The sequence below is a fragment of the Gossypium arboreum genome, chromosome 8 (genome assembly GCF_025698485.1).
Source record: "Gossypium arboreum isolate Shixiya-1 chromosome 8, ASM2569848v2, whole genome shotgun sequence".
Classification (NCBI taxonomy): domain Eukaryota; kingdom Viridiplantae; phylum Streptophyta; class Magnoliopsida; order Malvales; family Malvaceae; genus Gossypium; species Gossypium arboreum.
Genome location: NC_069077.1, coordinates 3,818,373 through 3,834,152, shown reverse-complemented (window position 1 = coordinate 3,834,152; position 15,780 = coordinate 3,818,373). Strand labels below are relative to the sequence as shown.

Here is a 15,780-nt window from a genome sequence, read left to right as displayed (position 1 = left end):
ATTTAAAAGTAACAATGAGTTGATTTGAAAGGACCAGAAAGGAGGAGCGACTATTTGCACAATTTATCCCAAAAGCAGAAACATGCTTGGCCTAGGGTTTGTGACCCCGTTTCATCTTTATTATTTAAGTTATTCTTTCTATTTTTTTTTTTCATTCTCTGCTTCATTCTTGTTTAAACAAAACAAAGAACCCTTATTCCCTTCTCCCCTTTTGGTTAGGGTTTCTAAACCCATTTTCGCCGCCGTCATCATGGCTCTTTGAAGCCGCCGGAGCTTTCACCGTCAACGATGGTCAGGGTCACCAAGATCCAGGTGAGTTTTTTATTTTTTATTTAAAAACGATTTATATTGAAAATAATGAGATCTAATCAAAAGAAAACAAAAAAAAAAAAAGGAAAGAAAACTAAAGGAATAAGAAAAAAAGAGATTAAAATCAACCTTTCTTTCTTCTTGTTGTTTTGCTTTTCGATTTTCAATACTTGTCTAACAGTCTTTTTCTTTTTTTCTAAACAGAACAACAACCAAAGAAAAAAAAAACTAAAAATCCCCCTGTTTTACATGGTAAATTCGACTTTTATAGCCTGTTTGTACATGTCATAGCTTTTTCTTTTTTACTTTTCTTATTTCTCTGCCTTGTAACTATTCAATCACTGTTTTGTATTGTCTTGCTTTTGCTTGCTATTGTTTCTTTGCTAATTTGGTCTTCTTTTGCAGGGATGGCAGAGAGTGGTTGGAGGCAGTTTGAAATTTCAGATTTTTCTTTTCTCTTTTTTTTTTTTTATTTGGGTTAGGGTTAGGTTAAGCTATTGGGTTTTGGGTGTTTAATGTGTAATGGGTTGGTAGTTTAGGGGTGTTGGCTAAGGTAGGTCAAAATTGTAAAAGGGTTTGAAATTGGGTTAAAATTAGCCTACAACATTACTCTTTTTTAAAAAATAATTTATGTTTTTTAAAATAATAAATCATTTTACAAGGAAAAAAATTATTTTTTATTAACCAAATTATTTTTTATAAATCTAAAAACTATTTTTAGTGCCTAAATTAAAATAAATAAGTCTAACTTAAAAATTTATGGTCGAAAATGTACGCGTATCAAATTAAGGTATTCAATATCTGAGAATATCTATCTTTCTAAACTCTGCTTTCAATTTGAATTGTGGCACGACAAATTTGACTATTTTTGACTTGGCATTGGAAAAGTACGAATGTGGATATTGATGATAATAATTTTGGATTGTAGTTTTGGTAATTTGTCATGGTCACCATTTTAACCTCAAATTTCAACCCAATACATTTCAACGCCCGTATTCAACGTTATATATATATAATCATATATATGATTTAAATATGTTAAAAGGTTTTGTATTTTTAAAATTAAGCACTTTTATATTTTATTTCGACACATTGGATTTTTATATATATATTTTAAAAACTTTAATCATTGTTAATTTTTTCGTTAAAATTGTTGATGTGATTATTATAAAATGTATCATTTATTATTTATAGTATTTTTATTAATTTCGTGCTTTCTCTTTAAAAGTACATAAATACTTATAAAAAATTTAAATAATATTTTTTGTATTTTCAATAAAATTACAAAAATATAAAAAAAGCAAGAGGACTAAGAGAACAAAAGAGAATCCTATTTTATTCATCAATGGGTATGTTTACGATGCTTCTTCAAAGTCTATTTTTATAGACATAAGAAGTATAAATGAAATAAAACTTTACTTCTAATGACTATTAAAGTCCTAAAGTACATCAAACTTATCTTTATCTTGATGTACATCCACTTAATAATAAAATATTCATAACACTCTCCATTGTATGTCCATTGGTAGATAATGTGTCTCGTAAAAACTTTACTAAAATAAAAATCTTGTGGGACAAAAAATTAGTGAAGAAAAAAAAGTGTACATACTATAATACACATAACATGTTGTCCCATTAAAAACCTTAACAAAAAATCTCAATCTGAAAAAACACTGATTAAAGGAAAAAAAGTACAATGCATATTTACTCCCTCTCATAACGGCATCATCTGATATCTCAAATTCTACGTATTCAATCTTGAATATTAGCTTTTCAAATGATCACTTGAACATATTTGATAAGCAATTATATCACTATTCTTTTGAAAGTCATGAGTGAGGAAGACATTTGAAGAAATATATTTTGATCTCTTTAGAAGTTTCGGCAATAATCATAACAAACTTTAATCATGATCATTTTATAAAAATACAAATAGTTATTTTGAATCATTTGTAATATTCCTCCAACTACTATTCACTGAGTTGAATTGATCACATATGCCCAAATCATGTCACTTGTTGTAAATATTTATACAAACATATTGAATAATTTTTGAAAAATTCTATATGCTACCACTATTTTAAATCCTTTAAGGATTTTAATGTAAACTTCACTATATATTGATTCATATAAAGGTTGTAACAACCACCATTAGACGCATGTTAAATATTTCATGAACTTTTAGATTAATGAAATATCTAAAGTTTTATTGCATCCACCACCAAAAAAAAAAAGTGTAACAGCCTAATTTTCAGTGGTATCGGAACAGTGATTCGAGATCACTAAATCCGACAAATGAGTAGGAAATATTATTAATTTAGTGAGTATAAGTTAAATGTGAAGTTAGGAAAAATTTTGAAATAGTGAAATGTACAATATATATATATTAAAATAATTAGAATTGAAAACGAGGTATCGAGACCTCGGGAATTTTAAATCGAGCCATAAATATTTTTATAAATATTTATGGAGTGTTAAAAAGTTAGTATTAAAGTTTCGTCAAGAAATTTTAAAGTACTGATAGCTAATTGAACAAAAAGGACTAAATTGTATCAAATGCAAAATTGTGGGAAATGATTAAATAGCTTAAATGATAAAAGAAAGAGGGTTTAAAAGGAAAATAGACCCAAGGTCTATTTGGGCTGGACGGCAAGAGCATGAAATCACCAAAAAAAATAAAGGCAAAATTGGAAAATTGCAAAATTTACTTAATAAAGCTAGGACTAAAGTGGAATTATCTAGATTTCTCTTTATTTTTCTGCATTCTCATCAGCAAAAACACCATGGAAGAGTTCCCTTATGCTGGTTTTTCATATTTTACTGCAAGTAAGTTCAATTCTTGATTATTTCTTGAAATTTTTGTGTTTTTGTGACTTTTACAACTAGGTCCATTTGTTGAATTCATTAGTTCTTGATTCTATGAAAGAAATTTAAAGTTTCTATGAAAATGTGCTGGAAGTATATGATGATTTGATATAGAATTAGAGCTTTAAATTGTTTATATGCTGATTTTATTGAAAGAATTGAATAGAAAGTGAATGTTTGGGACCTAAATTGTAAAAGAGTGTGAAGTTAGAGTTTTATGGGGAAATTCTGAATTTCAATAGTTATGAAATAACTTATAATGTCTAGTAAAAGTATTAATTGAGAAAATTAGTTTAATTGAGGGGTTAATTAAGTAAGGACTGAATTGTATGAACTGTGAAATTTGGGGCAAAATGAAAATCAACATTTTGCACTAAAATAGTTTTGAACAGCAGCAATAGTCTAACTTTGAAAAATCTCCAAAAATTGTAGAAATCTAATTAGAGGATGAATAAAATATGAAATTAAAGTTTATTGACTCTAATTTCTTATAGAAGAAACGGTGTAAGCAATGAAATTGTAAATCATGAGATATAATAAGTTTTGTGAGACAATGTCAGAATGATTTCGGGTTCCCCTATTCTGACTTTGGAAAATCATCAAAAATAGGAGAAAAATAATTAAGGGATTAAATTTATATGTTTGAAAACCTTAAAGAGTCTATTTTCAATAGAAATAAGCGGGAACATCATCCGAATCTCGTACGATGAGATAATTAATTCTTAGTGAAGAAGGGTCAGAACTGTCAGACAGCAGAACAGGGGCAACTTTAAAGAATAAACTGTACTTATTGGCTAAACCAAAAATTCTGAAAATTTTATGGTAAAAATATAAGTAAGTCTAGTTTCAGGGAAAATTAGCAGATCTTAATTTCGAATTTTGTACCTTAAGATATAAATAATTTAGTGACTATGACGCAAATGAACAGTTTTGAATATACGTAAGTAAATAGTGAAATTATTGATAATGTTACTTGTTGCATGTTATATAAATTAAGGATGTGGAATGGAGAGGAGGAGGAGGAAAATATGTATGAATATTCAGCTAGCATGGCTAATTTGTATGTTTTAGGCTCATGGACTAAATTGAATAAAAGTAAAATTTTATGGGCAATTTTGTAAAAAAAATGTTAGAAATGACCAATTTGCATGAAATGAATTATTTTATTATTTAAATTACAAAATTGAATAAAATTATTAATTTAGCTCAAGATCAGGGAAAAAACATGTTTTAAGGATTAAATTGAAAAGTGTTGAAATTATGGAAAATTCTGACATTTTATAGAATTCATAGGTTGTTATCAATTTGTGTGAGAATAACGGCTGGAAATAAGGATTAAATTGCAATAAATTTATTTTATTTTAACCTAAGGATGAAATCGTCATTAATTAAAAGTTTAGGGGTAAAATGATAATTTTGTTTAGAGCATTAGTTGAATGTATTATAACATGAAATAAATGAAAACGATGATCAAATTTCTTTATAAAGATCCGGATGACTTGAATACGAGACTTGAACGTGGAAAAGAAAAGATATCAGATTAATGAAATATCTGATAAATGAATCAGTAACTCCGGTAATGCTCCGTAACTCTATTCCAGTGACGGATTCTGGGTTAGGGGCGTTACAAAAAGCATCTTTAATAATCAATGCTAGGACTTAGCGAGTTTTTGAAAAACTACGCATTTGTACCTTTACTGGTTTTACCTTTAGATGTTTTAACTAATGGTCCAAAAACTTTTCGACGTTAATTATATTTGAGTTGCGTCTTTCTATTTTGGCCTATCTATTCCATGTATATATTTCTTGACATTTTATTCAAGATTCTCATTTTTTTTTTATTTCAACAATAATGTTGCATGCAAAACATTTATCAATAACTTTTTGTTTTCAGATTTCATATTTTCTCATATTGACATAACTTATTGAAATATTTTTACTTTCATTATTTCCATCTTCAATTTTAAGTACCTAAATCTTTTTTAGAGTTTTAATAATTAGTTATATTTTCGGTCTCTTCGAGAGCACTGCCTCCACTATATGATCATCTTGATTTATTTTTATCTTTTATGATAATTTTTATCTTCGGAACTAATTGATCTACCATGCTTAAGGCATGAATTGCTTTCATTTGTTCTAATAGATTGTCCTACTGAGACTTTAAAACATTTGTTAGTATATAACACTTGGTTATTCTTATCAAGTCAGTAAATGCACCTATAAGTTAACTTGCAATAAAGTGAATTATACTTTTGAACTTTTGGTTCAAATTACTTTCTATGATGATCTAGATAATGATAACTCATTCCAAGTAATTTATTTCATCCAATTATTATTTCTCTCCCCTTGTGAAAATTGTCAAATCAAAATAGAAATAAATTCATATCATAATTAAATCTTCAATTTGTTCAAAACATCTAATAATATAAGAAGATTCATAATTAATATATATTCGCCACATTCTTTGAATACTCATTTTGTGCATTGTAGTGCAGTAACTTGAACATACATCGTACAAATAAAAAAAAATTCTAAAATTGTTTGTATTTGGCTCCTAACTAAAAGCCAATTGTAATGGGGGAGTATTCATCACAACTTATGGCATAATGCGTACAAGTGTTGATTCATATAAAATATCATATCCTTATACACATACAAAAAGTTTTATTCTCAAAAGTAATAGTTTAGCTACTAATTGGAGGCATTTAATCATTAATTCTGTTAAATCATTTTATACATATAAATAATAGACTTTTACAATAGTTATTCGCGCCGACAATCTATCATACAATGATCATTTAAAGCCTAAGTAATAAACTGACCAACATAAGCAAGAATTGTCAATATTTTTATAAATATTTACGGAGTGTCAATAAGGTGGTATTAAAGTTTCGTTAAAAAATTTAATGTTTCGATAGTTAATTAATTAAAAGGACTAAATTGAAAAATATGCAAAACTTACTAATTATAATATTTAATAGATTAAATGGCTTGATTAATAAAAGAGGAAGGACTTAAGAAGCAAATATACCTAAACTAAAATGATGAGGCAGATAAGCATGGAAAATAATAAAATAAAAAGGATTCAATTGCATAATTGTAAATTTGTTGAAATTAAAACAAAATAATAATTAAAATAGTATGCATTATTGTATTACCTATGAGAATTAAAATAATCATAATTAATCTCAAATTAATCTAAATATAAAACACTAAATAGATAAAATTTCCTGAAAAGAGTTGCAAACAGCAACAGACGAATGGAAAAGTAAGCAACTCAATTTGAATAGCAGCCAGTAGCAATCAATGGCCATTCGAAGAAGCAAAAGAGCCAACGACAAAGAAAAATAGGAGAATTTTGAATGGTCAAAGATTGAATTTTGGTATTATGGATGAGAGTTAATGGTTTGCAAAGTTATTGTTGATTTAGGGTTAGTTTAACAATACTTTTGAAAAGTACTTTTGGACTAAAAAGTAGTTTGGGGCAAAAGTTAAAATTTTCTACTTCTATTTTTGGTCAAAAATTGTTTTTCCAAAGCATTTTTTGTTCCAATTGTAACAGCCTAATTTTCAGTGGTGTCGGAACAGTAATTCGAGATCACTAAATCCGACAAATGAGTAGGAAATATTATTAATTTAGTAAGTATAAGTTAAATGTGAAGTTAGGAATAATTTTGAAATAGTAAATAGTGTACTAAAAATAAATACTAAAATAATTAGAATCGAAAAGAGGTATTGAGACCTCGAAAATTTTAAATCGAGCCATAAATATTTTTATAAATATTTATGGAGTGTTAATAAGTTAGTATTAAAGTTTCGTTAAGAAATTTTAAAGTTATGATAGTTAATTGAACAAAAAAGGACTAAATTGTATCAAATGCAAAATTGTGGGAAATGATTAAATAGCTTAAATGATAAAAGAAAGAGGGTTTAAAAGGCAAATCGACCCAAGGTCTATTTGGGCTAGATGGCAAGGACATGAAATCAGCAAGAAAATAAGGAGAATTAAGGGCGAAATTAGAAAATTGCAAAATTTACTTAATAAAGCTAGGACTAAAGTGGAATTATCTAGATTTCTCTTTATTTTTCTGCATTCTCATCAGCAAAAACACCATGAAAGAGTTCCCTTAAGCTGGTTTTTCATATTTTTACTTCAATTAAGTTCAATTCTTGATTATTTCTTGAAATTTTTGTGTTTTTATGACTTTTACAACTAGGTCCACTTGTTGAATTCATTAGTTTTTGATTCTATGAAAGAAATTGAAAGTTTCTATGAATATGTGCTGAAGTATATGATGATTTGGCATTGAATTAGAGCTTTAAATTATTTATATGCTCATTTTATTGAAAGAATTGAATAGAAAGTGAATGTTTGGGACCTAATTCTAAAAGAGTTTGAAGTTAGAGTTTTATGTGGAAATTCTGAATTTCAATAGTTATGAAATAACTTATAATGTCTAGGAAAATTATTAATTGAGAAAATTATTTTAATTGAGGGGTTAATTGAGTAAGGATTGAATTGTATGAATTGTGAAATTTGGGGAAAAATGGAAATCAACATTTTGCACTAAAACTGTTTTGGACAGCAGCAGTAGTCTAACTTTGAAAAATCACCAAAAATTGTAGAAATAGAATTAGAGGATGAATAAAATATGAAATTAAATCTTATTAAGTCTAGTTTCTTATAGAAGAAATGATGTAAGCAATGGAATTGTAAATCATGAGATATGATAAATTTTGTGAGACAAGGTTAGAATGATTTCGGGTTCCCCTATTCTGAATTTGTAAAATCATAAAAAATTGGATAAAAATAATTAGGGGCTTAAATTTATATGTTTAGAATCCTGAATGAGTATATTTTCAAGAAAAACAAATGGAAATATCATTCGAATCCTGTACAAGGAGGTAATTAATTTTTAGTGAAGAAGGGTCGGAACTATCAGATAGCAGAATAGGGGAGATTTCAATGAATAAACTGTATTAATTGGCCCAACCAAAAATTATGAAATTTTTATGGTAAGAAGATATGTGAGTCTAGTTTTAGGGAAAATTAGCAGACCTTAATTTTGAGTTCCGTAGCTTCAAATATAAATAATTTAGTGACTATGACACGAGTGGATAGCTTGAATATTCACATAAGTAATGAGTGAAAATTATGGATAAGGTTACTCACAAATGTGTTATTTATACTAAGGATGTGGATGGAGAGGAGGAGGAGGAAAAATATACATATATATATGAATGACTCATGTATAAATTGATCACATGCCCGATTATAATCGATAAGTGTTGAATTAGAAATGATATAATGATTTATTTGGAATATTTATTATGAAATTATGATTATCGTTATAATATAAAAATCAAACTTCTGAGTTTATATGGCTAAATTTTAGTGATCATTTGTTAATTTTATGAATTTCATGATGTGTTATTTCATATGTATTGATGATAAAATCGCGAATAATGTAAAAGCATGAAAATTGAATAAATGATCAAATTGAGCATTTCAATTCAGTGACAAGATGAATTGAAGGAAAAGACCATGGCTGGACCATGACAACAAGTGATAAGTAATAGCTTCGGCCACACTTATCCGATCAAGGACAAATGAAAGTGATAAGTAATAGCTTCGGCTACAATTATCTGATCAAGGACAAATGAAAGTGATAAGTGATAACTTCGGCTACACTTATCTGATCAATGACAAATGACAAGTGAAAAGTGGTAGCTTCAGCTACCTGATCAATGAAAAGTGGTAGCTTCTGCTACCTGAATAGTGAAAAGTGGTAGCTCCGGCTACCTGATCAGTGAATAGTGGTAGCTTCGGCTACAAGTGACAAGTGACAAGTGATTTCTGTATAAGAGCATCGGTGTGATATATGCTACTGTATAAGACCATATCTGGGATATGGCATCAGTGAGATATGTGATTCGTGTAAGACCATAGCTGGGCTATGGCATCGATATGTGATATGTGATATGTGATTACGTGTAAGACCATAGCTGGGCTATGGCATCGATATATGAATATGTGTAAGACCATAGCTGGGCTATGGCATCATTATGTGAAGATGTGTAAGACCATAGTTGAACTATGGCATCGAGAAAACGAAGTACTCAATTCCGTAAGATGTTCACTAATTTGAAGAAGTTTGGTAAGTATTACATGAAATTATGTGACATAAGGAAATACGAGTTGATGAGACATGAGTATAAAACTTGGTTGATGAATGAGTTCATTTGTGATTATATATTTCTACGCCTTGAGTGTATAATCCGTATAAATTTGTATTCCAAACGAGTTAATGAGAAAACTTCTAGTATGAAATAATCTGAATTCGAAATGAAATATCATGAAAACGTACTTGAAATACATTGGTATGTCTTGTATATGCTATTTGAATTCATAAATGTGGAAAGTAAATATATGTGGAAATATGAGATGATGATATCTGTACATGGAATTTATTGATGAATACGTACATCCAAATTTATATGATAGAGTTTAGTGAACATTGAAATTGGGCTCAATAAGTGATTTGGAAATTTAAATCGTGATTGGTAGGAAGAGTTAATGAATTGCATATTTATGAATTGTTATACGTATTTGTCTGAAATACCAGGAAGTGATGGTAATTGATACATGGAAATATGAAACTATGATATATATATATAAAAACATGGAATATGTTTGATAAATGTGTTCATTTATAATTATGGAATTATGTACCTCATGTGTGCTATTTGCATAAAGATGATATTTCAAATACTTTGGTGAATAAAGCTTAAATATGAAATAGTATGAAATCGAAACAAATTGTTATGAAAATGTATTTAAATTATCTGTAAGTGTTTCGTGCTTCTCGGTAATGCCTTGTACTCTATTCCGATAACGGATACGGGTAGGGGGTGTTACACCAATTGCAGGCAAGGTAGCAACATGTAATAATAATTGAAATGGTGGTGGGAAAATGGCTTGGCGGTGAAGAAAAGAAAAGGGAAAAATCACTACTAAGGACTCCTATTTCTTTTCTATTTGTGGTTATTTATTTTGACTATTAAAGATTCTTTTAAAGAAAAAAAAGAAATAGAGAATCGACATGTTGATAAACAAGAGGAATCCTAAAGTATATCAAATTTATTTTAATCTTGATAGAGATCCACTTAACAATAAAATATTCATAGTATGGTAATGTAACATTATGCAGATAGCAAAACTAATGCTGATTTTGAGTATTATAGCAAGTACAGATGTAAATAGTCGAAATTTGCAGATAGATGACTTTGTATGGCTCACAACTTCCATGAGTCTGTATATGGTTTTCTATATCCCTTTGATTACCATCCTATTCCTCATCAAGTAGCCAAAGCATGTTTATAGTTTTTTTTTTTTCTTCTTTTTCAAGTAAACTTTCATTGCAACAAATAAAAATTACACAAAATTAAAACCTGCATCAAATATAGATTGCTCATTTACCGTGGGAATCCTTGAAGACATCAATTTTCTTCTTTCCCTAAGGTTTCTATTGCTCCTTTCGAATGTAGATGGTCTGTGTAGAGTGATTTCTTCATCAGTAGTTTTATCAACTCCACGCGGGCTACTATTTGGTGAATAATTGGAATACGAAGATAATATTAGTGTAGAAATTGGTGCCTGAAAACAAAGTCAACTCTCGTGATGGGAAAATCAACAACATCTGATTTCTCAAATATCCTAGAAGAGTTATGGAGATTGAGATTGCAAATTGTTTAAAAAAGCAAATTTATTGAAGGAAAGATAAAAATGATTATAATCTCAATCAAATTAAAAATAAAATTTATAATATATAAAAATTAAATCTATATTCTTCAAAAAAAACAAAATTTATAGTAATAAATAATACTATAATGTAAATACTAAAAATATTAGGTTTGTTACACATAAAATTTTAATAAATTAAAAAAATTAAAATTTAAATTAAAAATAATATAAATATTTTATTCAATAAAAATAAAAAATAATATAAACGGATATAAAATAAATTTAAAGAAATTTAATCATATATAAATATGAAGATTTAGACAAATTTTAAACTTTTATTTTGAAAATCTAATTTGAATAAATGTAAAATATATTAATATAATGATTAAACCTAATTTCCACCTACTGTTAACTACCCCATAAACAACTTTAAATATAATATAATAATAAAGAGGAGAGAATCCATGTTGGTAACGAAGGGGAATAAGAATATCTCAAAACAAAAAAGTGCCAAAAGGTTTAAGAAAAGTTAGGAATAAGAAGCAAAACAGTTTCTTCATCCATGGAGTACTGAAAAACTAAAATAAATCCAACTTTCAAAGCTAATAAGGAATCAATTTCATATATATAATTCAAATCATCATATCCTCTAAATAACCCGGAAAGAAGCACATAAGGAGAAGAAGCAGGCCTCCATGGAAACATCTTATGAAGATTTTGAGCCTTTGTGCAAATGGAGAAGGGATCAAAACTGTGACAAGCTTGAAGTCCATCTTTCAGGTATAGTTACACAATATCCATCCATACATACATGCAATATATCCATTAATGATCTTGAAGTGAGCAAATTTAGTGATTACCGTAGGATTCAGAAGGCAGCAATTGAAAGTTGAAATTCACAGTTCTGGGATCTTGGAAATTTCTGGAGAACGTCTAATGGATGAAGGTAAATCGAAAAGAATAATAAGCAGATTCAGGAAAGAATTCCCAATTTCAGAAGATTATCAACGAACCCAAATTCATGCAAAGTTCTATAATGGCATTCTTCACCTGGTAATGCCTAAAGAAATTGTTCCCACCATTTCTTCTCCTGCTGCTGGTGGTGGTGATGAGGATAATGATGGTAAAGCTTCAAGTAGCGGTACATCATATTTAACGTGTTTAATGAAGTTGAATAAAAATATAGCTTTGGACATCATGATATTAGCAATTTCCTTGGCAATTGTTGTAGCTTATGTGAAGAAATATTGTCAATGTTCTTCTTTGGAAGAAGTTGTACTAAATTTGTAATTTTAACATCATATAATATGTATCCGTACTCTATGACAGAGGGTGTGTTTTTAATCTACCTTGTTTTTAATCCGTTGTTTTGGAAGTAAATTCACCGATAGTAATAATGTAATGGACGTTTCTCGAAATAAATATCGAAATCGAAATTGAAAAAATAAAAATAATTAGTCAGAAATCTGATCGAAAATAAGTTTAGAAGAAAATCGCCAAAACCATACTAGATTCAATTATCAAAAAAGATTGGAGAGAATAGAAATGATACCAAAATTAAAAAACTTAAATACCAAAATAGACATTGAAGCTAAACTCAAATACCAAATTAAGACAAAAAACCTCATATACTAAATTAAACACTAAAATTAAACTCAATACAAATAATATATTTAATCCTAAAATTACTTATCAAAGAAAGAGGAAATATAAAGGGATACCATTTCCATAAGAACTCTCAAGTAAATATGCAACACTTTTAATAAGTTTATTGAATTTAGATCAGATTAGTCAACTGAACTTAAAACAATTGGTCTATCGATTTAAAAAAAAGAAGTTAAATCGGTTGATTTGCGAATCGATATTAATCAGTTAAATCGACGGTTAAATTTCTTTATTTTTAATATATTTTTTAATAATTTATTTAATTAAATCAGACCAACCGATTATACCATTCCAATTGGGAATCGATAGTCTGAATTTTAATGAAATAGTTTTAAATTAACAACAACGAGAAACTCTTTACAAATACGTACACCTAATTAAGCCTTAAACATAAATAAAACATTTTATTATTCAAGAAAGCATTCAAAGGTGATAACGGCATAGAAGATGAGGATTGATTAATCTGAGCCGTTGAAATCAATCAATCAGCTTTGCAAATTTCCATAACCCAATGGTTATAAGCACGACAAACAATTTTCAAAGAAGAGAAACCAGCTTGTTTGGTCAATGCCTCGAACTCTTGTTTGGTCCTCTCTTTAGCACCTGGAAGAATGTGAAATAAAACTATGTCTCGTTCCAAGATTGTTTTCGATATAATGTCTGTCTCTGGTACTTCTGGTATTATGGCTTCCACCGATACGATTTTACCATTTTTAGGCAATGCATCGTAACAAACTTTGAGTAACTTCAAGCATTGATCATCGCCCCAGTCATGAAGCACCGACTGAAAAGAAAAGCACAATATTAAATACTAATTTAATTTTCAAAGTCAAACTAAGTTATCATCCATGTTGGTTTTACAGTTTGTAAAGACTAATTCTTTTGAAATTTATAGTCGTTTTTTTTCAATAATATTCTCTTCAAAGTTCGAATTCTAATCCTCAATTCTTGAGACTTAACAAATTAATGTGGATTTATATATTTCTAAATACTAACCTTCAAGAAAATAACTTCCGCTTTAGGAATTTCCATAAACATATCTCCAGCTATGTGCTCCACCCCTAAAATGTTACAAAAGAAAATGATAGAAAATTGTTAAGCTCATTGTTCAAATCACCCAAGAAAGGGAAAAGCAAATTAAGAAATAATATAATAGGTTAAACTTTGTTATTAATTTTTGTAGTATCGTAAATTGTAGATTTTATTTTGTATTTTTAGAATATTGAAATTTCAGTCTTGATCGATTCAATTATCAAATTCATTAAGCTATGTTATTTCTAAAATTTTATTTGACAAATATATCATTATATGTGTAATGACATGGTGAAACTGAAATTTATGTTTAATGGGTTTAATGGCTGTCATTTATGTCAAAACTTAAATTTCTAAATTTAAACTAAAAAGGATTAGATTGAAGAACATAATCTAAATCTATAACTAATTTACACATAGTATATAACTAATTGAAAATTTTAACCAAGCAAATTTTGTCAGGATTGAAATTTTAAAATTAAAAAAAAGTACAAAGACTAAAATTGATTAAATTAAATTATAGGGACTAAATCCAAAAATAATTAATATTATATGGACTAATAGTATAATTCGACCAACAATATTACCTGGGCAAGGAATTGCATCTTTAATTACTTGGGGCAGGTCAAAATTAATACCCCTGATCTGTGGATGCTTTGAAACAATGAGTTTAAGGTTGGTACCAACTCCACCTCCCACATCGACCATTTGGCTCACACCCTCAAATCCTTTGTAATTTTTAAGAACTTGGTTCATTGTAAAAGTGGTGTCAATTGACATTAGTCGATTGAAACATTCTGACATATCATCATCATCAGCTAGCAGTTCAAATAAGTGTTTCCCAAATGCTTTCTTGCATGAGAATCCTCCCTCCAACGTCACATCCTTCAAGAATTTCCTGTAATAAAAATATATATTTATATGAAAATACAATATATAGATAAGTTAGGTTGTGGTGGCTGATGATGATTCATGAAAGTCATAAGAGAGTTCTTATCACTGGGCCTTGGGGGTCTTCATAGGGTACCATGCGCCTTTCCTAATATGTCACAGGCTTTTCTCTTATTGGTTTTGTATATTCCTTGAAGTTTTTAAGTACGAATTATCATGTCAAGAAAACACATAAATGGAATGTATGAATAACAGATGTCCTCGTAGTGTGTGCTCATCTCCTTGTGAGCCAACGAGATATATAGGTTCTTGAAGAGTAGTCTTATTCTTGTGGGTCCTTAGCTCGTGGAAGTCATGAGGTGGACTTGCGAGGCGTAAGTATAACATAGATGAAGGATAGATAGGGGATAAAGAACAAAAGAAAAACTTAATTACCAGCATTCGACAACGTATTTTTCGAGGAGGATACGTAACATAGGAACAAAGGAGACTCCATCTTTGTTTTGAAGGAAGTATTTTCCGACTGATGAAAGACCATATGATCTTTGAGTCAGCCCATCTTGGCCAGTGATTTGATTACACGTTAAGATGGAGTGAGTGGCCAAAAGCTTGAGCATTCGATCAACAATGGAATGGGCGTTTGGATTATTGGTGGGAAGCTTAGAGACGATATCAGCAATCGACACCGTACCAGGAGGAGTGTCGGCGGCTTTGGCTATAATCTCTAACAAGCCAAGATCGACGACAACTTTCAAAGTGAAAGGGAGTGATGCAATGGAAGCCAAATGCATGGCTTGCAAGATGTCAGCTTCTTCTTCATGATTTGATGAAGAATCATTTTGCTGTGAAGAACCCATGGCGTTTAAATGCCTTAGAGAAGAAGATGAAGCTTTAATTATCAAGTATATATTCAAAACAACTCATCCCATTTTATGTAGGTAATAGAAACATCCAATTGCATGTAGCTAAAGCAAGCCAATCGACAATGGAGGGTTGAATTATAATAATAAAAATGCAAAATCAAGCACATAAAAAATATGCAAAATCAAGCACTTAACATAAAATATTAGAAAAACCCTCAATATAAACGAAATAAAACCCATCACTAACAATATGATCTAGAATGCTAGCACTTTTATCTGTAAAAGTAATATAGATTTAAATAATGGAAATTTGAAAAATTAATTTTACCTTTGCTTCGAGCTAAGGATAATAATTAAAATATTTAAATTTAAATATTATCTAAATTTACAGTAATTGATTAAAAAACAAAT

The 15,780-nt window shown here is 28.9% G+C and overlaps 2 protein-coding genes and 1 long non-coding RNA gene across 3 annotated transcripts; 2 read left to right on the top strand and 1 right to left on the bottom strand.

Moving 5' to 3' along the window:
* On the top strand, positions 1–979 carry LOC108468575 (uncharacterized). The gene is made up of 3 exons (XR_008269679.1): positions 1–312; positions 514–561; positions 715–979. It is a non-coding gene; the product is annotated as an uncharacterized LOC108468575 (long non-coding RNA).
* A 10,414-nt stretch (positions 980–11,393) lies between these two features.
* On the top strand, positions 11,394–12,262 carry LOC108469481 (inactive protein RESTRICTED TEV MOVEMENT 2-like). The gene is made up of 2 exons (XM_017770360.2): positions 11,394–11,698; positions 11,784–12,262. Exons 1-2 carry the CDS (start codon positions 11,614–11,616, stop codon positions 12,206–12,208), a joined length of 510 nt encoding a protein of 169 aa, XP_017625849.1. The 5' UTR covers positions 11,394–11,613; the 3' UTR covers positions 12,209–12,262.
* A 636-nt stretch (positions 12,263–12,898) lies between these two features.
* On the bottom strand, positions 12,899–15,508 carry LOC108468573 (caffeic acid 3-O-methyltransferase-like). Its single transcript, XM_017769455.2, has 4 exons — positions 14,942–15,508; positions 14,203–14,513; positions 13,580–13,644; positions 12,899–13,367 (listed from the first exon to the last, which is right to left on the bottom strand). The coding sequence occupies exons 1-4, from the start codon at positions 15,361–15,363 to the stop codon at positions 13,065–13,067; spliced, it is 1,101 nt and encodes a 366-aa protein (XP_017624944.1). The 5' UTR covers positions 15,364–15,508; the 3' UTR covers positions 12,899–13,064.
* Between the last annotated feature and the right edge of the window lie 272 nt (positions 15,509–15,780).

Bases quoted from the DNA above. Each gene is read 5' to 3' on its own strand.
- LOC108469481 (XM_017770360.2), top strand. From the start codon at position 11,614: ATGGAAACATCTTATGAAGATTTTGAGCCTTTGTGCAAATGGAGAAGG. The intron at 11,699-11,783 runs GTATAGTTACAC...TGATTACCGTAG, and splicing joins GCTTGAAGTCCATCTTTCAG to GATTCAGAAGGCAGCAATTG.
- LOC108468573 (XM_017769455.2), bottom strand. From the start codon at position 15,363: ATGGGTTCTTCACAGCAAAATGATTCTTCATCAAATCATGAAGAAGAA. The intron at 14,514-14,941 runs GTAATTAAGTTT...TTTTTATTACAG, and splicing joins AAATACGTTGTCGAATGCTG to GAAATTCTTGAAGGATGTGA. The intron at 13,645-14,202 runs GTAATATTGTTG...GTAACATTTTAG, and splicing joins AGATGCAATTCCTTGCCCAG to GGGTGGAGCACATAGCTGGA.